This window comes from Aquarana catesbeiana, linkage group LG11, assembly GCF_042186555.1.
Source record: "Aquarana catesbeiana isolate 2022-GZ linkage group LG11, ASM4218655v1, whole genome shotgun sequence".
NCBI lineage: Eukaryota > Metazoa > Chordata > Amphibia > Anura > Ranidae > Aquarana > Aquarana catesbeiana.
Window position 1 is genome coordinate 280,912,831 of NC_133334.1, and position 25,337 is coordinate 280,938,167.

A 25,337-nucleotide genomic window follows, 5' to 3' on the forward strand; every position below is an offset into this window, starting at 1 on the left:
GGAGCACTTCTTCTTCTTCTTCTTCTTTAGCATTGGTTAGAATAAAGGTGTCCTTCCTCTTGCTGAGCACCCAGCAGAAACTCCCAGAATCCTTTGGAGTTTCCTGTTTTTTTTTTTTTTTTTAATTCCAGGAAGCTCCCTCCCACTCCTCCCGCCATGACGGACCGGGCTTTGGCAGGGCTGGCAAAAAAAAAAAGAAAAGTTTGGGTTTCGTTATTTTTGGATTTCTCTTTAAGAGGTGTTCTTGGTGTTGGACATTTCTTGGCTGTCTAGCAAGGTAGTTTAATTTGTATATCTGGTTTATGTTTTTTTTTTTTTTTTTTTTTGGATTTCAATTTCATTTAAAGCCAAAGATTTGAAAGCAGTTCTTTAAAAAAAAAAACAAAACATCCCCAATCCGCGATCTTCTTCATCCCCCTCCTAGGGATATTCATTCCAATATTAGGAGGCAAGACGGGGCCTTTTGTGATATTTAGCTTCATACGGGCCAAAACCAAACCACACTGACATGCAGGTCCTAGCCCCGCCCAGAAAGAGACACGAGAGAGGGGGAGGGGGGGTAGGTAAAGTCTTGACGGACACAACATTTTACCAGCAGCAAGGCTGACCAGTGCAGGTCGCTGTGTGTCGCAGTGGTTGGTTTCCATCCTCCTATTATTATTATTATTATTAATTCGCGGGGAGGTCTCAGTTTAGCGCGAGGCTGTATCTAACAGAAGAGGTGTGGCGGGAGTCCCGGATCTAGAGGCGGAGCTGCTTGCGGTGGGGCTGGCTGCGGGTGTGGCAGGGGTGGTTGATGCTGGTGGTGCACTGGGAGGGTGGTGCAGGGATTGGCCGCATACGTGATGATGTTTCTCCCAGTCTTTGTGTTGGCAGAAAGAGCCGCAGTAACGCGCCGTGTTGCAGCCGCTGCAGGTCTCACTTGCTTTCCGGCCGCAGTTCCAACAACTCTACAAAACAAAACAAAAAAAAGAGAAAAATATAAGCTGCAAATTCCCAGAAACCAGCAGAAGCACAGAAACGTTCGGCTGCTGGTATTTCTCAGAGCATATGAGAAATTACAAAATGATATATCGTCACTGAATGGGTTCCCCAAAACAAACTAAACAGCTCATAATAAACCTTTTTAGCGTTTTGTCAGCATTCAGCCTTTTTACCCAGCAGCAGAGAATGAGAGAGCCTCATAATCAGCTCTATCTACAAGGTAAAATGTGGATCTACGAATGGATGCTTTATTCCAAACAACGCTCTACAAAGCCTCCTGGCTCCTGGACCCAGAACATTATAACATTCACATGGTAACACATATACACTGTCCACAGTTCTGCCAGCAAGTGCCATATATATCTCTCTCTCTCTTATATATATATAGATATAGATATAGATCTATATCTATATCTATATATATATATATAGATATATATACACATATTTCAGCCTTCAAGTTCCTTTAAGCCTCATTTGGCGTCTTTCCATTGCACTACCCATTGATGGTTTTTCGTGACTTGACCCTGAATCACAAACAAAAGATCCTCATTTGGGTGAGCGTTTGATGACGGGCATGTTAGCCAACAGCTTATTCCAATGTACCACTACCATTATTATTTCATTTTCTGTATTGCATTTCTAGTCCATGCAACGGTTTTAATTTTGGTTTGGTTTTATGCAGTGTTACATCTAATTGTCTTTAAATCATCCCCTGATGAGCCCAGTGGGGCGAAACATGTTGGGACCATCACTCCAACGCTATCTCTGAGTGATTATAATTTGTCATCTATTTTGAATTTTTAGATGTATCTTTGTACTTGTGCACATAAGTCATACCAAACCTTTTATCATGTTCTGCATATAACATTAATAAACTTGCAATCTTTACACCTAGTATGGATTCAAATTCCTTGTTTTTCCTTGCTGGCACCTTTAAAGTCCCGCCAAGAAATCTCCCTTTTCTATAATTATTTACACATATGTTGGTGCCCATTTCTTTATTTTTATCTTTGTCACCTACCCATATCGCTTCTGTCCATATATATACACATCTATATACAGTATCTCACACAAGTAAGTACACCCCTCTGTCACATTTTTGTAAATCTTTTCTTCTATCTTTTCATGTGACAACACTGAAGAAATGACACTTGTCTACAATGTAAAGTAGTGAGTGTACAGCTTGTATAACAGTGTAAATTTGCTGTCCCCTCAAAATAACTCAACACACAGCCATTAATGTCTAAACCGCTGGCAACAAAAGTCAGTACACCCCTAAGTGAAAATCTCCATATTGGGCCCAATTAGCCATTTTCCCTCCCCTGGTGTCATGTGACTCGTTAGTGTTACAAGGTCTCAGGTGTGAAAGGGGAGCAGGTGTGTTAAATTTGGTGTTATCACTCTCACTCTCTCATACTGGTCACTGGAAGTTCAACATGGCACCTCGTGGCAAAGAACTCTCTGAGGATCTGAAAAAAAAGAATTGTTGCTCTACATAAAGATGGCCTAGGCTATAAGAAGATTGCCAAGACCCTGAAACTGAGCTGCAGCACGGTGGCCAAGACCATACAGTGGTATAACAGGACAGGTTCCACTCAGAACAGGCCTCGCCATGGTCCACCAAAGAAGTTGAGGTCACACGTGCTCAGCGTCATATCCAGAGGTTGTCTTTGGGAAATAGACGTATGAGTGCTGCCAGCATTGCTGCAGAGGTTGTAGGGGTGGGGGGTCAGCCTGTCAGTGCTTAGACCATACGCCGCACACTGCATCAAATTGGTCTGCATGGCTGTCATCCCAGAAGGAAGCCTCTTCTAAAGATGATGTACAAGAAAGCCCGCAAACAGTTTGTTGAAGACAAGCAGACTAAGATTACTGGAACCATGTCCTGTGGTCTGATGAGACCAAGATAAACTTATTTGGTTCAGATGGTGACAAGCGTGTGTGGGGGCAACCAGGTGAGGTGCAGATTAATTTCTGAAGAACCACCAAAAAAAACCCATATAGTGCTATCCTACCTACCTTAAAACTATTGGGTGGTAATGTTGTTGCTAGGGTTATTTTCTTGCATGAGGTCTATAGATCTATTGTTGCTGGGGGGGGGGTCTATTGTTCCTGGGTTGGATATTTTGTTGCTGGGGGGTATTTTGTTACAGGGGGTCTATTGTTGCTCAGGGAGATCTATTGTTGCTTGAAGGGGAGGCTATTCTTGCTGACTGCAGGGGATCAATGATACTGCTTTTCATATTATCAATAACAAATTCCATACAAATTACTTAGCACCACAAAATGATACTTGGTTCTGTTTTCTCTTAAAGGGACAGTACTGAGAGGTGGGTAGGGGGTGGAATCAAAGGACAGTGCACGGAGGTTGGTAGGGGATGGAAACAAAGGACGGTGCTCAGAGGTGGGTAGGGAGCGGAGAAAAAGGACAGTGCTTGGAGGTGGGTAGCGAGCGGAGGCAAATGATGGTGCTCGGAGGTGGGTAGGGGGGTGGAGACGCAGGATGATGTCTCAGAGGTGGAGACAAATGATGGTGCTTGGAGATGGGTAGGGGTGGAGACAAATGATGGTGCTTGGAGGTGGATAAGGGGTGGAGACAAAGGCTGATGCTCAGAGGTGGGTAGGGGGCAGAGACAAAGGACCATGCTCAGAGTTGGGTAGGGGGTGGAGACCAAGAAATGTGCTCAGAGATGGGGAGGGGATGGAGACAAAAGACTGTCTCCTCCCCCTACCCACCTCCGTGCATTGTCTTTTGTCTCCATCCCCTCCCCACCTCTGAGCACATTCCTTGGTCTCCACCCCTAAACAACTCTGAGCATGGTCCTTTGCCTCCTCCCCCTACCCACATCCGAGAACTAAGGATGGTGCTCGGACGTGGGTAGGGGGTGGAGACAAAAGACAGTGCTTGGACATGGGTAGGGGTGAAGACAAAGGATGGTGCTAGGAGGTGGGTAGGGGGTGGAGACAAGAGACAGTGCTCGGAGGTGGGTAGGGGTGGAGACAAGAGACAGTGCTCGGAGGTGGGTAGGGGGTGGAGACAAAGAACGGTGCTCGGAGGTGGGTAGGGGGTGGAGACAAGAGATGGTGCTCGGAGGTGGGTAGGGGTGGAGACAAGAGACGGTGCTCGGAGGTGGGTAGGGGGTGGAGACAAAGAACGGTGCTCGGAGGTGGGTAGGGGTGAAGACAAAGGATGGTGCTCGGAGGTGGGTAGGGGTGAAGACAAAGGATGGTGCTCGGAGGTGGGTAGGGGGTAGAGACAAGAGGCAGTGCTCGGAGGTGGGTAGGGGGTGCAGACAAAGAACGGTGCTCGGAGGTGGGTGGGAGGTGGAGACCAGAGACAGTGCTTGGAGGTGGGTAGGGGGTGGAGACAAGAGACAGTGCTCGGAGGTGGGTAGGGGGTGGAGACAAGAGAGGGTGCTCGGACGTGGGTAGGGGGTGGAGACAAAGAACGGTGCTCGGAGGTGCGTAGGGGGTGGAGACAAAGAACGGTGCTCGGAGGTGGGTAGAGGGTGGAGACAAGAGACGGTGCTTGGAGGTGGGTAGGGGGTGGAGACAGACAGTGCTTGGAGGTGGGTAGGGGGTGGAGACAAGAGACGGTGCTTGGAGGTGGGTAGGGGGTGGAGACAGACAGTGCTCGGAGGTGGGTAGGGGGTGGAGACAAAGAACAGTGCTCGGAGGTGGGTAGGGGGTGGAGACAAAGAACGGTGCTCGGAGGTGGGTAGGGGGTGGAGACAAGAGACGGTGCTTGGAGGTGGGTAGGGGGTGGAGACAAGAGACAGTGCTCGGAGGTGGGTAGGGGGTGAAGACAAGAGACAGTGCTTGGAGGTGGGTAGGGGAGGAGACAAAAAACGGTGCTCGGAGTTGGGTAGGGGTGAAGACAAAGGATGGTGCTCGGAGGTTGGTAGGGGGTGAAGACCACAGACAGTGCTCGGAGGTGGGTAGGGGGTGCAGACAAAGAACGGTGCTCGGAGGTGGGTAGGGGGTGGAGACCAGAGACGATGCTCGGAGGTGGGTAGGGGGTGGAGACAAGAGACAGTGCTCGGAGGTGGGTAGGGGGTGGAGACAAGAGACGGTGCTTGGACGTGGGTAGGGGGTGGAGACAAGAGACAGTGCTCGGAGGTGGGTAGGGGTGGAGACAAAGAACGGTGCTCGGAGGTGGGTAGGGGGTGGAGACAAAGAACGGTGCTCGGAGGTGGGTAGGGGGTGGAGACAAGAGACAGTGCTCGGAGGTGGGTAGGGGGTGGAGACAAGAGACAGTGCTCGGAGGTGGGTAGGGGTGGAGACAAAGAACGGTGCTCGGAGGTGGGTAGGGGGTGGAGACAAAGAACGGTGCTCGGAGGTGGGTAGGGGGTGGAGACAAGAGACAGTGCTCGGAGGTGGGTAGGGGGTGGAGACAAGAGACAGTGCGCGGAGGTGGGTAGGGGTGGAGACATGGGGTGACTTGGACGAAGGGAGTATTTCCACCCTGCCTATTTCAATCTGTGTTTAATATCCCCAAACTAAGGTTTGGAAGGCTTCAAGAAAACTGCTAAAAGTTAGCTGCAAGCTTTGAAAACACTCTCACAGTATACACAACTGTTATACAAGCTGACGCACGTGTGTATGAAGCCCAATAGCAAGTCCTTTTCAAAAAGATCTCTTGCCTCCTACTTAGCTCCTCATGGGCGTTACCTCACTTGTGTCCTCCTGCTGGTTGATGACAGAGACGGCGTCCTCCGATGCTTGCCTCTTTGCCTCCGCCAGCGCTCGCTCCATTTTGGCTCTCTCTAAAGTGATGAGGTCGTGAGCCTTGCGCTCCGCTTCCGACACGGCCTTCTGCAGTTCGGACATGGCCTGCCGCTTGACGTCGTTCACCGCCTCCTCTGTGCGGGCAGAGAGACAGCTCAGAGGTGAAGATGAGCCCTGGGAGGGGGGACTCAGGTGAAGGAGGGGTTTAATGATTTAGGTCTATGCCCTACGCTGCAGCTAAACGTTGGCGCAAAGATAGTGACGGGCAACGAGTAGATCTGGCTATGGAATCAGAAGGTCCAGCATGTCCTGACAGTTCTCTGTGTGGCTCCATACACACCTTGGCAGGCAGAGCATGCTGGGGCTTGTAGTTCTACACCAACCAGAGATCTACTGGTTTGCTTATCACGGGGCCATAACACTGAGTGCTAACAAAGCTACAGAACGAGAGAAGGTGCACAAATAATCTACACACTACATTCTACCCACTTGTCAACACTACAACCCTCTGTATGACATCTATTATTATAACACAGATTAACCAATCAGCACTCTCAGCACTTGGGCCCAAAAGTATACCTGATTGTTTCCTGGTAATGTCCCCCCCTTCCCAGTCTGAGTGCTGCTGTACCAGCAGACTGTACTTACACTAGGTACATTTAAAAATACAGTTAAAGAGTAACTCCACTTTTGTTGAGAATAAATCCCCCCCCCCCCCCCCCTCTGGGTGATCTCTGTACATTGCAGGGATTGTAAGAAACTTTGTAGCAGATTCGTCCCTTGTGTTATACTGAAAAAAGAGCTGTTTGTTTCTCTGTGTCCATGTGCTAAGTGAATGTGAATAGGAGTCAATTATCAATCAGCTGCTGCACCTGCAGGGCTCTAATGAGGAAAGCTGTCGGGTCTGCATCCCTTTAGAAGTGATTTCCCTTTACGAGAATCTCACCAAATATTCAATTCTTTGTTGCATGAGATGCCCAAAATCTGACTTGTATCTTAGTGGGAAAATCAGTTGAGCCAATCACACAAGCAGGAAATTACATATCTGGGGGGGGGGGGGGGGGGCGCTCTGTATATCATCAGTGTACAGAGCGCGTGGCCGTATTACATTATACAGGAAATGACAGCTGCTGCAGATTGAAAAGGAAAGGGAATTTTTAATAACATTCAATTACAATATGACTTGTGTTGTAATTTTACGTGCTAGATTATTTTAGTTGTTTTTTTTTCCCACAAAAGTGGAGTTATCTTTTGACGTTTATTAACAAATCTGCATTTTTTCATTCGTTTATCGAGTCATTCGTTATGATCAAAATTTGTTATTTTGAATAAATTTGGAAATTCGAAATCCGAAAATTCGGAAATTCAAAAACCAGAGAATTCGGAAATAAGAATGAAAATTCGAAAATTCAAAAGAACGAAAATCCGAAAATAAGTACGAAATTTTGAAAGAACGAAAATCCGAAAATAAGAACAAAAATTTGAAAATCTGAAAATTCAAAATAACGGATAATAATGGAACTCATGGTGGTCAACATATAGAGGGAAACGATGAGCCGCCATCATTATTACATTAGCGGATTTTTTGCTGGACAGCTACCAAAAGCTAAAAAAATATTTTGATATCGTATACACTATGGGGGGGAGATTTACTGAAACCGGAGGGTGCAAAATCTGGCGCAGCTCTGCATGGCAGCCAATCAGCTTCCAGGTTTTATTTGTCAAAGCTTCATTGAACAAGCTGAAGTTAGAAGCTGATTGGCCGCCATGCAGAGCTGCACCAGATTTTGGGTGCTCCAGTTTTAGTAAATCTCCCCCTCTATATGGTGGGACCTTCTGCATTATTTCTATCTATGGATTAAGATTTAGTGATGTCATCTGGACACCCCCCGATGTTGGGGGGGGCGGGGCCTATCACTTGGGTGCCCCCAGGATATAACTCACCTGCCTTCCTCCAGATCTCCTCAGGCATATAGCCAGCCGGCGGCGGCCGATGTAGGAAGTCCCTTGATGGCTCTAAAGGAAAAGAAAAAAGAGTTGATGAACAGTCTGCAGACAGCGGAATATTATTGCCTGTGCCCTGCAGTACCCCTTCAATACCGGGCACTTTCACCCCCCTTCCTGCCCAGGCCAATTCTCAGCTTTCAGCGCTGTCGCACTTTGTATGACAATTGCGCGGTCATACAACACTGTACACATATGACATTTTTTTTTTTTTTTTTTTTTATCATTTTGTTCCCACAACTCGAGCTTTCTTTTGGTGGTATTTAACTAGTTAAGGACCGCAAGGGTTTACCCACCCCCCTTATTGACCAGGCCATTTTTTTACGGTACAGCACTGCGTCGCTTTAACTGACAAAACAAAATTGAAGTCCTTTTTTTTCCCCACAAATAGAGCTTTCTTTTGGTGGTATTTGGTCACCTCTGCGTTTTTTTTTTTTTTTTTTTGCGTTATAAACAAAAAAAGACCGATAATTTTGAAAAAAAAAATATTTAAAAATATTTAAATATTTAAAAAAACAATATTTTTTGCTATAATAAATATAAAAAAATTAAAAAAAAAAAACGAATTTCTTCATCAATTTTATTTAAATATTTAAAAAAACAATATTTTTTACTTTTTGCTATAATAAATATAAAAAAAAAAAAAAAAAAAAAAAAACGAATTTCTTCATCAGTTTAGGCCAATATATATTCTTCAGATTCCCTGTCTCTTCATTGACAGAACTTTTGTATGATTAACGTCAATTTGAAGCGCTGCATTTTGGACTTTCAATATATATTCTTCTACATATTTTTGGTAAAAGAAAAAAAAAATCGCAATAAGCGTATATTGAAATATAGGGGATAGATTTATGGCATTTTTATTATAGATTTATACGCATCGGCTACGGCGTCGCGCGTGCGCGCCCCCTAGAGCTCTTAAAGCGGCCGGCGTACAATGATGGCGATTCGCTCCAGGAGAGCCAACCTGCTGTGCAGTACAACTGCAGCGGCTGGTCTTAAAGTGGTTAATCACCACGGGGGGGGGGGGGGGGTTATTTTTTGCAAAATAAACGAAAAAAAGACTAAAAATTTTGAAAAAAAAAAAAAAAAGTCTTTGTTTCTATTATAAAATTTTGTAAATAAATAATCTTTCTTCATAAATTTAGGCCAGAATGTACTCTGCTCCATTTCTTTGGTGAAAATGACCCAAATCGGTGTATATTATTTAGTCTGTAGGAAAGTTATAGAGACCACAAAACTATGGGATATAACTGAAAATCGATCGATCCCGATGTACTGACGGACGTTCTCATTTCTTGAGGCCCGAAAACTCAAATACCCCCCCAAATGACCCCTTTTTGGAAAGTAGACAGTCCAAGGTATTTAGTAAGAGGCGTGGCAAGTTTTTTTGAAGTTTTTGTCATCATTTTATGAAAAATAAAGAAATTAAAAAAAGAACATTTTCACAATTTTTTTTTTTTTTTTTTTTTTTTTTTACATTTTGTCACCAGTGCAGTACAGCTTTCAGAAAATATATAATATTTTTGGATTTTGTGTAATCTTCAGGCCTAAAATTATTTTTTAAACATGTGTGCAAAAAAAAAAAACCCGCAAAAAACGGGTCCGGCAGCAAAAAGGGTTAAATTTTCTGTCTTGTTTTCATTTATATCACGAAAAATAAAAAAAATAAAAACGCAGGAGTGATCAAACACCACTAAAAGAAAGCTCTATTTGTGTGGAAAAAAAATGATATAAATGTTTTGTACAGCATTGCATGACCGCGCAATTGTCAAAGTAGCGCAATAGCAAAAAATAGTCCATTCATGAAGATGGGGGGGTTAAAACCTTCCGGAGGTCAAGTGGTTAAATCACTACATATAATACTATTATGGGTACAAGTCCCGCTCTTCCTGCACTGACCTGCCGGTGAGGACTCGGTGCTCGAGGAGCTGTTGTGATGTCGCGCTGGCTGAGCCGCAGAGCTGACGTTCTTTTTCAGGTCCTCCGCGTCGCTGTAGCGCCGTATCCAGTGATTGAGCTCTTCGCGGTCCGCTTCCTGGCAGCGACGGAGGACCGTCAGCGAGCGCCGGGTTTTTTCCACCATATCCATAATGCAGTTTAACAGCTGGTGGGGGGAAAACAAAAAAAAGAAAAAAAGCCGGTCATTTCCACATTCTCAGCAATAATCTGCATTGTCCCGGGATTTCCGGTAATGGAAAGGAATCTCCTACATAACCAATGGGGGGGAGGGGGGATTTACTAAAAAAGCATCTGGTGAAGCTGGGCACAATAACCAATAGACATGTGCACAGCCAAAAAATTCGTTCATTTTCGTTTTCGTTTCAATAGTTTATATTTTTTTTTTCCGTTTTTCAGGTTGTTATGATCGCAATTCGTAAGTTTGTACATTCGTAAATTAGAAAATTTGGAAATTTGTAAATTCGAAGTTTGAAAATCCAAAAACCCGAAAATTCGAAAATCTGAAATAGTAACTAACTATTACATTTTAGGTATTGTAATTTCCTTTCAAATTTGACTCTCAGTGAATGGAACAAATACGAATTTATCCGAAGTTACGAATTATCCGAAATAACGAATGCTGCATCTAAACAAAAGGAACAAATTAATAATAAATAATAATAATAAAAAGTTTTTATTATTATTATTGTTATTTATTATTATTAATTCATTTTGTTCCATTCGTTTGGATACGGCAGTTTGTTATTTCGGATAATTCGTAACTTCGGATAAATTTGTATTCGTTACGTTCACTAACAGTCAAATTTGAAAGGAAATTACAATACCTAAAATTTAATAGTTACTAGTAATAGTTAAGTTATTATTAGTTAATTATTATTTCAGATTTCCAAATTTCCGAATTTACAAAATTCACTAATTTACGAATGTACGAATTTACAAATTTTTCGAATTTACAAATATTTGGAAAAATGAGTTAAACGGGTTTCCGTTAATTCGGATATTTCCGAATTAACGAGTTTGTCAAAATTCGTTAAAAAAAAACAAATTTGGAACTAAACGAATTGCACATGTCTAATAACCAATCAGCTTTCAACTTCAGCTTGTTCAATTAAACCTGGAAGCTGATTGGTTACCATGCCCAGCTGCACCAGATTTTGCACACTCCAGTTTTAGAAAATCCCCCCCCAGGTGGTTTGTGATTTACATTTGAATCTCCGGATCATGTTAATTTTGGCCGAATTTCGATTCATAATGAAAGGAATCGCACATACACTATATTACCAAAAGTATTGGGACGCCTGCCTTTACACACACATGAAAATGAATGACATCCCAGTCTTATGCTGGCCATACACTATATGAAAAATCGGCCGAAAAATCGTTCGTATAGACACTTCATTCGTTTTTCGGCAAGTTAATGGGCACAAATCGATAATCGTTTGTGACATTTTTGTGGAAAAAAAACGAACGGCAAGTTTGGAAAATGTCTGCCGAACGTACGATAAATTGCAAGGTTAATGTGCCTCCCGTCCGAACTGTCTGCACTCGGTATATGTAAAAAACGAACAAAAAATGATTTATTTATGTCCACTGAACGATTTATCAGTCATTACATGATGGCACGATCGTTTGCGGTCACGGTCGAATGTTCGTTTTTCGAAAATGCGTTCGGCCGATTTTTCGTATAGTGTATGGCCAGCATTAGTCCGGAGGGTTCAATATTGAGTTGGCTCCGCCCTTTGCAGCTATAACAGCTTCAACTCTTCTGGGAAGGCCGTCCACAAGGTTTCCACAAGGCCGATGGAAGTATCTTGCAGCCCTCAACCCAACAGAACACCTTTGGGGTGATTTAGAGTGGAAAGAAATGGCTGCACATCCAGAACTTCCGATTGCCTTTTATTTTGTTTCACAAAGATAACACCGAAGACACCAAACTGTGGTCACCTAGACGCGTTTCACACATACATCTTGTGCTTAATCATTAATGATTAAGCACAAGATGTATGTGTGAAATGCGTCTATGTGACCACAGTTTGGAAGTTCTGGATGTGCAGCCATTTCTTTCTTCTTCCCACTCTAAATCACCCCAAAGGTGTTCTATCGGGTTGAGGTCAGGGCTCTGTGCAGGCCAGTCAAGTTCCTCCACCCCAAACTCACTCAACCATGTCTTTATGGACCTTGCTTTGTGCACTGGTCCAAATCATTTGGTGGAGGGGGGATTATGGTGTGGGGGTTGTTTTTCAGGGGTTGGGCTTGGCCCTTTGGTTCCAGTGAAGGGAACTCTTAAAACGTCAGCATACCAAGACATTTTGGACAATTTCATTCTCCCAACTTTGTGGGAACAGTTTGGGGACGGCCCCCTTCCTGTCCAACATGACTGCCCACCAGTGCACAAAGCAAGGTCCATAAAGACATGGATGAGCGAGTTTGGGGTGGAGGAACTTGACTGGCCTGCACAGAGTCCTGACCTCAACCCAATAGAACACCTTTTGGATGAATTAGAGCAGAGACTGCGAGCCAGGCCTTCTCATCCAACATCAGTACTTGACCTCACAAATGCTCTTCTGGAAGAATGGTCAAACATTCCCATAGACACCCTCCTAAACCTTGTGGACGGTCTTCCCAGAAGAGGTGAAGCTGTTATAGCTGCGAAGGGCGGAGCCAACTCAATATTGAACCCTACGGACTAAGACTGGGATGTCATTAAAGGTCATGTGCGTGTAAAGGCAGGCGTCCCAATACTTTTGGTAATATAGTGTATCTGGTAGGCAATGAGGATGATAACCGATCATATTGAAGAACCCCGATCGTAACAAATACTTTTTTTCCCCGATTCTCAGAACCGTTTAGATCTCTAAATATAACCTATTTACAATTCCTGTCTCAGCTTCCTATCCGGAGGAGGCTGAAAATATGTAAATTCTGTAATCTCCAAACCCAGACTCCACAATCTCTTCTTGTCTTGAATATCATTCGATCAATTAGGTGTCCATAGTAATTAGTTCTTTAGAAACCGGCAGCAGATGACCTGCAGTAACCCGGACCGGCCAATCAGATAACATTTCACAACAGCTTTGTTATATATATATATATATAAAAAAAAAAAAGGGGGATAATAATTGCACTATGGTGATCTTTAGAGCGATCGTTTTCGTGGCATACTCACATTGTTGAGATGTTTCCACTCTTCTGCCCACTCCCGTTCTGTCAGCCGGTGATCGATGACCTCATGCACAGCTGAAAGAGGAAATACAAGCTGTTTATCTCGGATAATTATAACCAGACGCGCTCCTTTCCACGTTTTCTTATAAGAAATACAAAATCTTTCGTTCTAATGAAGACAGGAGAGTCCTCCATACATGGGCAGATGGGTGGGAAAACCATGGAGGTCTCTGACAAACCTCTACACCAGGGGTCTCCAAACTTTCTAAACAAAGGGCCACTTTATTGTCCTTCAAACACTAAGGGGGTCGGACTGTGGTCCCCCCGGGAGTAGAAAATGCCCTCACATCAGTAATCGTCATTGGGAGGACAAGTACCCCATCATTGGTGTCAGTGGGAGGAATAGTGTCCCATCATTGGTATCAGTGGGAGGAATAGTGTCCCATCATTGGTGTCAGTGGGAGGAATAGTGCCCCATCATTGGTGTCAGTGGGAGGAATAGTGCCCCATCATTGGTGTCAGTGGGAGGAATAGTGCCCCATCATTGGTGTCAGTGGGAGGAATAGTGCCCCATCATTGGTATCAGTGGGAGGAATAGTGCCCCATCATTGGTATCAGTGGGAGGAATAGTGTCCCATCATTGGTGTCAGTGGGAGGAATAGTGTCCCATCATTGGTATCAGTGGGAGGAATAGTGCCCCATCATTGGTATCAGTGGGAGGAATAGTGTCCCATCATTGGTGTCAGTGGGAGGAATAGTGTCCCATCATTGGTGTCAGTGGGAGGAATAGTGCCCCATCATTGGTGTCAGTGGGAGGAATAGTGCCCCATCATTGGTATCAGTGGGAGGAATAGTGCCCCATCATTGGTATCAGTGGGAGGAATAGTGTCCCATCATTGGTGTCAGTGGGAGGAATAGTGTCCCATCATTGGTGTCAGTGGGAGGAATAGTGCCCCATCATTGGTGTCAGTGGGAGGAATAGTGCCACATCATTGGTATAAGTGAGAGGAATAGTGCCCCATCATTGGTGTCAGTGGGAGGAATAGTGCCCCATCATTGGTGTCAGTGGGAGGAATAGTGCCACATCATTGGTGTCAGTGGGAGGAATAGTGTCCCATCATTGGTGTCAGTGGGAGGAATAGTGCCCCATCATTGGTGTCAGTGGGAGGAATAGTGCCCCATCATTGGTGTCAGTGGGAGGAATAGTGCCCCATCATTGGTATCAGTGGGAGGAATAGTGCCCCATCATTGGTGTTATTGGGAGGAATGGGGCCCCTAGGGCTGGATAAAGGCAAGCAAAGGGCCGCAGTTTGGAAACCAATGCTCTACAGTCTACACTATATGGCCAATGGTTTGTAGACACCTGACCATCACATCATCCTCCAAACGATGAAGTTCTGGGGCTTCTAGTGAAGGGCGCTGTATGTAAATCTTACAGCACACAGAGACGTTTGGATCAATTTTGGCAACAATTTGGGGAAGGACCTTTTAAATCCATAACCACTTGCCGACCCACCGCAGTACATATACTGTGACCGGACGGCTCATACAGGGAACGATCTCTCTGTTTCTTATCCCTGCAAAGCAGGGAACGATCTCTCTGTTTCTTATCCCTGCAAAGCAGGGATAAGAAACAGAGAGATCTTTAGTAAAAAGCAGCACACATCACACATTGTTAGGCACACATTATCACCCTGGATCAGTGATGGTGAACCTCGGCACCCCAGATGTTTTGAAACTACATTTCCCATAATGTTCAGGCACTCTGCAGTGTAGTGGAGCATCATGGGAAATGTAGTTCCAAAACATCTGGGGTGCCGAGGTTCACCATCACTGCCCTAGATGATAACCCTTTCCCAGCCAGTGTCATTAGTACAGTGAAAGTGTATAGTATTAAATGAAATAATAATTAACTAATAATAGCTTAACTATTACTAACTATTAAATTTATAGGTATTGGAATCTCCTTTCAAATTTGGCTGTTAGTGAACGTAACGAATACGAATTTATCCAAAATAATGAAAGCCGTATCCAAACGAATGGAACGTAATGAATAATAAATAACAATAACAATAATAAAAACTTTTTATTATTATTTATTATTAATTTGTTCCGTTCCATTTGTTTAAATACGGCATTCGTAACTTCGGATAAATTCGTATTTGTTACGTTTAACAGCCAAATTTGAAAGGAAATTCCAATACCTATAAATTTAATAGTTAGTTACTATTTTCAGATTTTCGTGTTTTCGGAATTTCGAATTTCCAAATTTCTGAATTTTCTAATTTACGAATTTACGAATGTACGAATTGCGATCATAACGAATGACCCGAAAAACAAAAAACGAATGAAACGAAAACGAACAAATTTTCGGGCAGTGCACATGTCTAGTCTGTACCCAACCTCACAAAGGTTCTTTTGGCTGAATAAGCACAAATTCTCAAAAAAAACAATCCAAAAATTTTGTTAAACTTCCCAAATTGTGGACGGTGTTTAAGTCCCCAAGGTGCGGGTTGTGGGGGACAACCTCATATTCCGGAGTTGCGTGCCCGTGGTTTTGCTTTGGGTTGTCTGACAAGCCCATAGAAGTGTGAAGGTCAGGTGACCACCAATGTTTGACCACAGAGCTCACAATCCAAGGAGCACGTTGTGTGTGAGGACCTGTTACGATGGTGGTGTGACGTCGTTGTGTTATAAAACGCACACGTTGGGCTGTGAGAGGGTCTTCCCATACTGGGGTGGGGGGGGCATCGTACAGCAAGTCAGCTGATGAACGCATAACACAGCCTGCTGCGGAGATCACGCTGCTTCCCGGGCATCTGCTAGACTGACATGGAAAGGCCCCCGAAATAGACTTTGTATGAGAATATTAGCCGGAGCTCCGGCTGTTGCACAACACCAGATGTGTAAACACAGCACCGTCTGTTTATTACAGTACAGCTCCGGATCCTCAGTCATTTGTATTGCGGGAAGATAACACTGATATAGTGACAACACTTAGGGACAAAAAAAAAAAAAAAAAGAAATCCTATCATGAGAAACTAAGGTTGGCCATAGACAGAGCAATTTTTTTTTTTTTTTCCCACGGGTTGCAGGAAAGAAATTTGCATGATTCCCCCATCAAAACTGTCAGCGTGGATGGGGGAATCCCTTCAGCTGAGCCATTGTGTTCTCCCAGCGGGGGGTGGGGGGTGGGGGTGTCCCCCCTGAGAGAACACAATGATTATTGCTAGTGGTTATAACAGTCACAAGCAATAATTGCATGTAAAATCCGTCAGGCTGGTTGTACACAAGTTGATCTATGGATCAACTTGTGTACATTTAGCCTGCCCATACATGGTCTGCATCTCGGCTCGGAGATTTGAACCCTCTATGGCCGGCTGTATGGGGTCCATCTATGTCTGGGTATTCCCCGTTCAGCCTCTTTCCTTCTCGCACCATTTAACCTAGAAATGCCGGAAACGTCTCCCATACCTGCCTGCCGATGTCGGTCTCGCAGTTCCCGAGGGTCTGTATGCCGGTAGTGATGGGCCAGCACCATGTCCTCCAAGCGGTAGTGCTGAGTAGGAGGAGGGGTGGGGTGCGGGAGTCCATTGGTGGGCGGGTGGAGGAGTCCATTGCTGGGACTGTATCGTTGGGCGGGGCTTGTGGTGCATGGCCGCTTGGCAAGGTGATCCGGGTGGAGACCTTCCTGTGCGTTCTCTTTGGTCCTAAGGAAAAGGATTTGTTCAGTTTTTTTTTTACTGTACAATTCACAACTCAAAAAAAAACAACATCACTTTCTGATAACCGGACACCATCAGTCCGATCTCCAATCCAGAATACGAATGGTTTACTCCGTACTCAGGGAGGAGGGAAGCTGTATACATAGAAAGAGGCTGATTTACAAGAGCAAAGTGAATACATAGAAGCTGAATGCACTTGAATCACCCAATCATGTGCAAGCGAAAATCCTCCCTTTTTAATACTCTTGCATATGGTTGGGTATTTAAAGTGTACACAGCTTCACCTTATTTGTACAGCTGACTGGCAGTTCACTTTGTTAATATTCAGCACCTACTTAGATGTCACAGGACAAATTCAAACCGTTCGTATTATATACAAGTAAGAGATCAGCTTGATGTAAATAGTCTTATTAACAGAAACGTTGTTTCTATGTATACTTTATGTATGTATTGATATACAATAGTACCTTAGATTACGAGCATAATCCGTACCAGACCAGAAGCATGCTTGCACGTGTATATCAAAGCGAGTTTTCCCATAGGAATAAAAGGAATAAAAAGGAAACTTGGATAATTTGTTCCATAGTGACTTGTTGTGTATGCAGTACCGCATGTGGCCAGAGGTGGGGGGGGTGCCGGAGACACTCGGATCCCGAGTGTCTCTGAGCGTCACCGGCATCCCCGCACCTTTGGCCAAATGCAGTACTGCGCTCCCCAGCGGTTTGAATCCTGCTCGTCTTTCGAGACAACACTCGTAAATCGCATTAATCACAATCCGAGGTTCCACTGTATATATATATATGGAGGCAGCCATATTTGCTCCTTACAAATGCAGGCCCTGGCTCCTGCTTTGCAATGCTGCACAATGGTTGCAGTGTTGCACTAAGATTTACAGATCCTTCCTACACTGTAAGGGCTTGTTAAGACTTGTGGGTGGGAGGCAGCAAAACTAGGCGCTTCAGCCACCTTTTTGCTACACCCTACCCCTTAAGCTGCAAAGGCAGCCAACAAAAATCATCCCCCCCGTCGAACAGGGCGACGTAACCATGGCTGCGACACATGATGGGGGCTTGATTTACTAACACTGGAGAGTGCAAAATCTGGTGCAGCTATGCATGGTAGCCAATCAGCTTCTAACTTCAGCTTGTGGACGAGAAATCTCCTCCTGCAGTGCTGCAGGCACAGACATATGTATTCTGAGAGCAAAAACCCTGCTGCTGTCAGAACACACAGATCGGTGCTGCAGCTGATTGGCATTCCGGAAAAGAAACCAACAACGGTTAACAATAACACGCATGGGTTGATTTACTAAAACTGGAGAGTGCAGAATCTGGTGCAGCTGTGCGTGGGAGCCAATCAGCTTCTAACTTCAGCTTTTCTGATAGAATGGAGTTCTTCTTTGGGCCCCTTTCACTCGGACGTTCCGATCAGGTCTGCCTGTCAGTTTTTCAGGCGGACCGGGTGTCTGTTTACACCCGCCTACACCCAATCCAATCGGATCTGCCAAAAACAAATGTCTAGCGGATCAGATGGCAGTCGGGTGTAAACGGAGAGGCGGTCCGTTTCCATCTGGCCGCCCACAGAGGAGAGCGTTCTGTGTCCGTGTCAGCTCTGCATTAGCAGACCAGACACAGACCTGTCATCTGCCTGCTCAGTGGGGATCGGCGGAGAGATCCCCTGCTGGGCAAGCAGGTCGCAGCCGCAGTCTGCTTCGTGTGAATGGGGCCTTAGAGGATGTGATTGGCAAAAATTTACCTTCCAGGCTATCATTTGTGGTTTTTCTCTCTGTCCATTCATGTTCCTAAAACTGCACCGGACTTTAGTTATTTATCTCCTCCTGATGGTCATACCTGTCAGGGGTCCGCCTCTTGCCATTCTCATTCACCTCCAGTAGGAGGTGCTCAGAGGCATCGTTGGGGGAGCTGCTGACGCTGGTGTCCAGGAGCAGCTGTTCATGCTGTGCCAGGTACTGGGCCGGGCTTTGCTTTGCCAAACGGGCGCAGTGAAGAAGCTCCCGCTGCAGAAGTGGAAGGTTAGCCTGGAAAAAAAAAAAGATTTTTATTTATGTGCGCAGGAAAAAAAAAGTATTATGGATAAGTACAAGAGCTGCATGCCTGTCCTATAAGTGCAGAACCACAAGGTTTTCATGTAGTGGCCGAAAAGACATGAACCCCCCTCGATACACTTCATGAAGTACAAAAAACAACAAATTACCGAAATACAGTGGTTTACGCGTTTCGGCGATTAACTAAAAATAGCTGGTTGTTAAAGAGGAACTGCAGTCTGCTCACATAATTTGTAATAAAAAACATCTTTGCCATTCTGAAGCTTCCCTCCAACCACTTTGCATATTATTTTATATATATATACTGTGATTCTGTACTTGCCAAATATGCTGCAGAAATCTCCCTCCGCTGAGTCTGGCTGCAGCCATTTTAATTGTGGGCAGCTGAAGCTGCTGCCTGTTCACTTCCTGGATTTACACAGAGGCACACCTCCAGCTCTGCAGCTCTCATTGGCCCACTTATGACACCCCCTCTCCCTTCCTGGCAAACTCAGAGAGAGAGAGCTGTGAATGATGTCAAAAGCCTAGGCTAATGACCAGACAAGAAACAGGAAGTGGGCTGTATAAGTAATTTACTGGCAGAAAAAAAAATGTTTTATTATCCAAAGTTAAAATAACAACAAGAAGGGCAGAAGATTTAATAGATGGAAAGATGAAAAAAAATGACTGAAGGTTCCGCTTTAAGGAGCGGACCGGCTGCCACATCCTTAACAACCGATGACTCCATCAACTGTCAGCGGGTTCCCCACTGTCAGCTGAATATAAGCCAAAGACTTGCTGGCAATAAAATGTGCTAAAAAATCAGCGTGCCCCTCCCCCCCTTCCCAACCCAGGCCCTGAAAAGAGAAAAAAAAAAAAGAGAGGTCTGCACCTGTTGCTGGTTACGTCATCGGGTGGCCCCACCCCTTCGTTACTTAAGAACTGGCAGACAGCGGGAGCCAGCGACGGGGGTGGACCTTTTTTCTTTTTCCAGGCAGCGTTCATCGTGACTGACGCTGGATTTACTTCATGGGACATTGTTTTTGTTTTTTGTTTTTTTAAATAAAAGAATTGTCAAAAACTATCTGTGTTCTTATTTATTTTTGAGACTTTTTTTGGTGAATGAGTGGGGGGAACAATGTACCGCGTACTCATTCACACAGGGAGGGGCGAGATCTGGGGGCCCCCTTGTCAGAAGGGGCTTCCAGATTCCGATAACCCCCACAACCCTGGAAGAGGCCCTTGTCCCCTTTAACATGGAGGCAAGGTGCTTGGGGTGTGGCAGAGCCCCCCCTGCCCCAAAACATCCCCCCATGTTGAGGGCATGTGGCCTGGTATGGTTCAGGAGGGGTGGGGGGGGGCGCTTGTTTGTCCCCCCCCCCCTTTTCATAGCCTACCAGGTTGCATGCTCAGATAAGGGTCTGGTGTTGATTTGGGGGGGGACCCCCACGCCATTTTTAAATTATTTACCGGTTTTCTTTATGGGCAATAAAAAGAAACAACGTCATTGATGTTGACCGTTTTACCTTTAAGAACGGGATGACAAAAGGGCGGAGAGGGAAGTTGGTTGCTTCTTGCAGCTTGGAGTGAAATTCTTCGATCGTGAGCGTGGAATTCTGGGAAAATAGAATGAAAATCGTTTTAAAGACCCCAAACACAAGTCTCTTACTGGAGCTTTCCTAGAAATATAAGTGTAGCCAAAGTCCTCAGTTAGCAGCCATTTAAGGCTTAAAAGACTAAAATATGACCAGGGGCTGCCTGCAATGTACATTACAACAAGGCCGGGACAAGGGGTGGGCAGGAGGGGCGGCTGCCCTGGGCCCTGCGTATCATGTGAGGTGGAGCCACAAGGAGATTGGGGAGGGGAGGGGATTTGTGTTGGAAGGGGGCATTTGGGGGGTGGCAGAGGGTAAGTATTTTTCTAGGAGGGGAGGGGGAAGAATTGTGCTAGGAGGGGGGATTTGGCTGCAATTTGTGCTTGGAGAGGTAATGGGGGGGAGAAGATTTGTTATAGGAGGGGGGATTTGGGGGGGGGGGGCAGAGAAGATTTGTGCTAGGAGGGGGGACTTGAAGGGTGGGGGGGGAGATATGTGTTAGGAGGGGGATTTGGGTGCAATTTGTGCTGGGAGGGGTAATGGGGGGGGAGATTTGTGCTAGGAGGGGGTAATTTGTGCTTGGAGAGGTAATGGGGGGGAGAAGATTTGTTATAGGAGGGGGGATTTGAAAGGCGGGTGGGGAGATATGTGCTAGGAGGGGAGATTTGGGTGCAATTTGTGCTGGGAGGGGTAATGGGGGGGGAGAAGATTTGTTATAGGAGGGGGGATTTGGGGGGGCGGGGGGAGAGAAGATTTGTGCTAGGAGGGGGGACTTGAAGGGCGGTGGGGGGGATATGTGCTAGGAGGGGGGATTTGGGTGCAATTTGTGCTGGGAGGGGTAATGGGGGGGGGGATTTGTGCTTGGAGAGGTAATGGGGGGGAGAAGATTTGTTATAGGAGGGGAGATTCTGAAGGAGGTGCGGGCTGTGCTCTCTCTCCTCTTCCGCCTCATAAATACATAATGAAGAGGGGGGCGTAATTTGACATCTTTCCCCTGGGCACTATATGATCTTGTCCTGGCACTGATTACAAGTTTGTGTTTTTATTGCCGATTTATGTAAAGACACCCGCAATCACCTCGGCTTTCCTGCTTCCGGTACTCACCACCAGTCCCAGCACCAGGGCCCGCACCCGTTCCCCGATCTCCGGGGAGATGTCACTGCCAAACTGCTGCAACGTAGTCAGGAAGCGCTTGAGTTTGCTGAGCTGCCGGGCCCCGCAGGCCGGGGGCAGCTGCTGATTGGTTAGTGCAGCCGAGGATGACGCAGAAGGTCCGTTGCTGAAACCATTAGGGGTGGATGGGGCTCCATTGATAGCAGTGGGGGAGTGACTGCTCCCGTTCATTACTGCGGAGAAAAACAAGAAACAATGTGACTGATAGAGAACGTTCACTCCATTATATTTGTAATAATGCACAATGGGTCCATTCTATTTTATCATAGTTTTAGTAACCAAAATATATATTTTTTAACCATGAGAAGGGAGATGCAACGCCCAGAAAATTCCCCCCTCGGAGGTGGACTGATGGTGCTCCTGCTCAAAATGTCTTCCCAACACTAACAGACCATGGAAATGTAGAGTAGAGATCCGGGAACTCGTCCTTCTAAAAGAATCACTTTATTTCATTGAGTAGAGTGTACAAAATACAGTGTCTAACGTGTTTCGGCGATAAGCCTTAGTTCTACCCAGCGGCTATGATTAAGGCTTATTGACGAAATGCGTAAGCCACTGTATTTTGTACACTCTACTTGATGATTCTTTTGGAAGGACGAGTTGCCGTCTCTCTACTCTACATCTTCAATTTCTTTTTTTTTTTTTTTTTTTTTTTTTTTTTTTGGATAGAGTTAGGGAAAGTTCGAATCTCTGGTGCCCCCGCTGGGGAGATTCGTCCTTTTTGTTTGTCACCAGGCGTGAGGGAACGTCCAAACTTCTGAGTTGCCCCCAGAAAAGGAAAACTTCCAATGGGGAAAATATGTTCTGGTGGCAACTGATTACCTCATCTGGGAGAGAATTCTCACTTTGTGTCGTTTCCACAGGAAAGGAAGTGAATGGTAATATCTTGATGTGGACACAGACGGCAAAAAAAAAAAAAAATCCTGATAAGAGTTTTTACCATTCTCTACTTAATCCATAATGAAAATAAAAAATAGTTTTGCCTTTAAATATGCTTTACATGTTTGTTTGTTTTTTTAAACTGATGTTTTGTTGAGATATATATATTTTTAATTACAAATAAACATGATAGAGGATTCCTAGAGCACTATGGGTTAGCTAAAGAGACAGCACAGTAATAGCAGCATGCTTTGAGGCAGGACGTCTCTGATTGAAACCCTGGAGTGAGCAATAGCTGACTCTGGGTCACACAAGAAGGAAAGTAAGTGCACTCAGGTCAGTATTACCAAGAAAAACTTAGGCCATGTTTCTCTTTTAAGTATATACAGTGTATATATATATCAGCTATATATCAGCTTGCGCTTTTGAACTCTGTAAACATAGTAGGCTTTATTGAACATGCATTGAAAAATGAGCCTGGAACTGTAACTGTTGGCTATAAAAATAAAAGCTATTAATAGCAACATTTCAAGTTTAATTTTTTTTTTCTAGTCCTAAATATAAAGAAAGACAATAATAAGTTTAAAATAAAATCTAAAAATATTAATAGTTTTTAAAATATATAAAAATAAAATAAAAAAATATATAAAAATATAAATATATAAAATATAAAAATATAAATAACATATAAAATATAAAAAAATAAAATCTAAAATTATATAAAAATATAAATATATAAAATATATAAAAATAAAATCTAAAAATTTAAATAACATATAAAATATATACAAATAAAATCTAAAATTATATAAAAATATAAATATATAAAAATAAAATCTAAAATTATATAAAAATATAAATAATATAAAAAATATATAAAAATATAAATAACATATAAAATATATAAAAATAAAATATAAAATTATATATCAATATAAATAATATATAAAATATATAAAAATAAAATATAAAAATATAAATAACATATAAAATATATAAAAATAAAATATAAAATTATATAAAAATATAAATAATAAATAAAATATAAAAATATAAATAAGTATAAAATAAAATCCTAAATATAAATAACGAAATACAAAACCACTCTGTTTTTCTTTTAACAGTGCACGTTGTCACATTTCCTGGTGAGAGCACAGGCAGGTTTATTTGCAGAGTGGCTCAGTGCCCATCATTGTAGTGTTGGGGTTTTGGGTTCAATTCCCGCCTCACACTCTTTGCATTTGAAGTTGAATATTCCAGTGCCACCGTTATGTGTTGCTGCAGAACGTTTGGTGCAGGACAGGTGAGTATACAAAGCATGATTTGTGTTTACCTGGATTAAGGTTACAAGGAAACCAGATGGCCTTAGGGTGGGGCATCTCTTTCTACACCAAAAGCTAACATACTGGCCTGTGTGAGGTTGAAAACCTAAAATATATCTAAAATAAAAACTTAAACTAATTCTGGCCTATGGAATAGATTGTGCAAGTTCTGACGCGCTTTAAGGGGGGTCCCCTCTTTATCAGAGCTCTCTACTAAAGATCTACTAAAACTATCTAGGAGAAACCAAAACCAAGACTATCCATTCCATTTCTACCCATTCTCATCATAAATAATTACACAAAGAATTGCTACATATGCTTCTTGTATGCTGGGAAGATGCCACAAGGGTCTGCAAGTGCAGACTTTTTTCGAGGGGGGTGCCCTCTTCATCAGAGCTCTCTACCAAAGATCTACTAAAACTATCTAGGAGAAGCTCCAAACCAAGCCTATCCATTCCATTTATACCCATTCTCATCATAAATAACTACATGAAGAACTGCAACACATGCTTCCTGTATGCTGGGAAGATGCCACACGGGTCTGAAAGAGCTGACGTGTTTCAAGGTGGGTCCCCTCTTCATCAGTGCTCTCTACTAAAGATCTACTTAAATTATGAAGAAGCCCCTAAACCAAGCCTATCCATTCCATTTCTACCCTACCAGGGAGGCTCTTGTACTGCATACCTGTCCCTAGATGTAAAGGAGATTGTACAATCAGATTGCAAGGTGTATAGCAAACTATAGAACTCATTGGAAGCACAAATATTACCACTAAGATACCGACTGAATAATCTTACCACACCATCATCAATCACTGGAAGGAATAAGAAAGGAGACAAGTGATATAAATATATATGTGTACATTAAAAGCGATATTAAACCCATAACCAGAAATGTAATATATTGCAGCTTACCAATCATTAGATGTGGCGGCTGCATTCCTTTTCTTTTCTTTGGCTTTTTTCCCCCTCTTTTTTCACCTGGTGGTCTGGCCAGTAAGACACCTCCTTTATTAGAGTGCCCCCCACCACCACCACCACTCTGGATGAAGGAGAACAGGAGGCACAGCAGACAGGAACATTGTGAGTCTGTGGGGAGGGGAGTGTTAGATGGACTGGCAGATTTAGATATACTAACAAATCGAAGCCAAACTCCACCTCACACTTTAGAATAAGTTACAGCAGTTTTGTTAGTTTTGTTCCTTTTGGGATAAAGGTCTTACATAAACAAATAAAAGCTGATCATTGTGAGCACCCCTGTCAGTGGTAAATGGATTGTCTCATCCCTCTAACTGCTACATCTGAAGGAGAGCTTGTTCTGTTGAAAAACAACAGACTCACTGGCAGGATCACCAAATGAAAATAACGAAAAGAAACCCTGAAAAAGAAAAACGAATGCGGCCGTCACATCTAAGAATTGCTAAGCTGCAATATAATAAACGTTTGCTTTCGGGTTTAATAACCGCTTTAAATGTCTATGGTAGAAAAAGGTTACAGTTTGGCTATATATATATATATACACACACATATACACACACACACACACACACAGTATATTTTACATATAAATAAATTAATTCAACTTCATGCCCCTCCCCCACCAGGCAATTTGTGTTGGTGTTGGATATTAGTGGACAAGCACCACCCAAATGGGCCCGGCTCTCAGCCAATGACGTTCCTGAAGACACAGAGCAGCAACAAGCTAATTTTACCATTTCCAGGACCCCTACTTCAAGAGCCTGCACAGACACGGGGAC

At 43.8% G+C, this 25,337-nt stretch overlaps 1 protein-coding gene across 6 annotated transcripts in view; it reads right to left on the reverse strand.

Moving 5' to 3' along the window:
- Positions 1–299: 299 nt before the first annotated feature.
- Positions 300–25,337, reverse strand: part of CBFA2T3 (CBFA2/RUNX1 partner transcriptional co-repressor 3) — a 73,275-nt gene continuing 48,237 nt past the window's right edge. For 2 of the 6 annotated variants that reach the window (XM_073605934.1, XM_073605935.1), the window contains exons 3-11: positions 21,312–21,553; positions 20,139–20,228; positions 18,419–18,606; positions 16,318–16,553; positions 12,848–12,918; positions 9,622–9,826; positions 7,660–7,731; positions 5,664–5,889; positions 300–950 (exon numbers count right to left, since the gene is read on the reverse strand). In XM_073605934.1, the coding sequence (XP_073462035.1) occupies positions 710–950; positions 5,664–5,889; positions 7,660–7,731; positions 9,622–9,826; positions 12,848–12,918; positions 16,318–16,553; positions 18,419–18,606; positions 20,139–20,228; positions 21,312–21,553 (1,571 nt within the window). In that variant the 3' untranslated portion in view covers positions 300–709. Of the gene's footprint in view, positions 951–5,658; positions 5,890–7,659; positions 7,732–9,621; positions 9,827–12,847; positions 12,919–16,317; positions 16,554–18,418; positions 18,607–20,138; positions 20,229–21,311; positions 21,554–25,337 lie in introns of all 6 variants that reach the window. The other 4 variants (XM_073605937.1, XM_073605936.1, XM_073605939.1 and 1 more) reach the window with 4 other exon arrangements.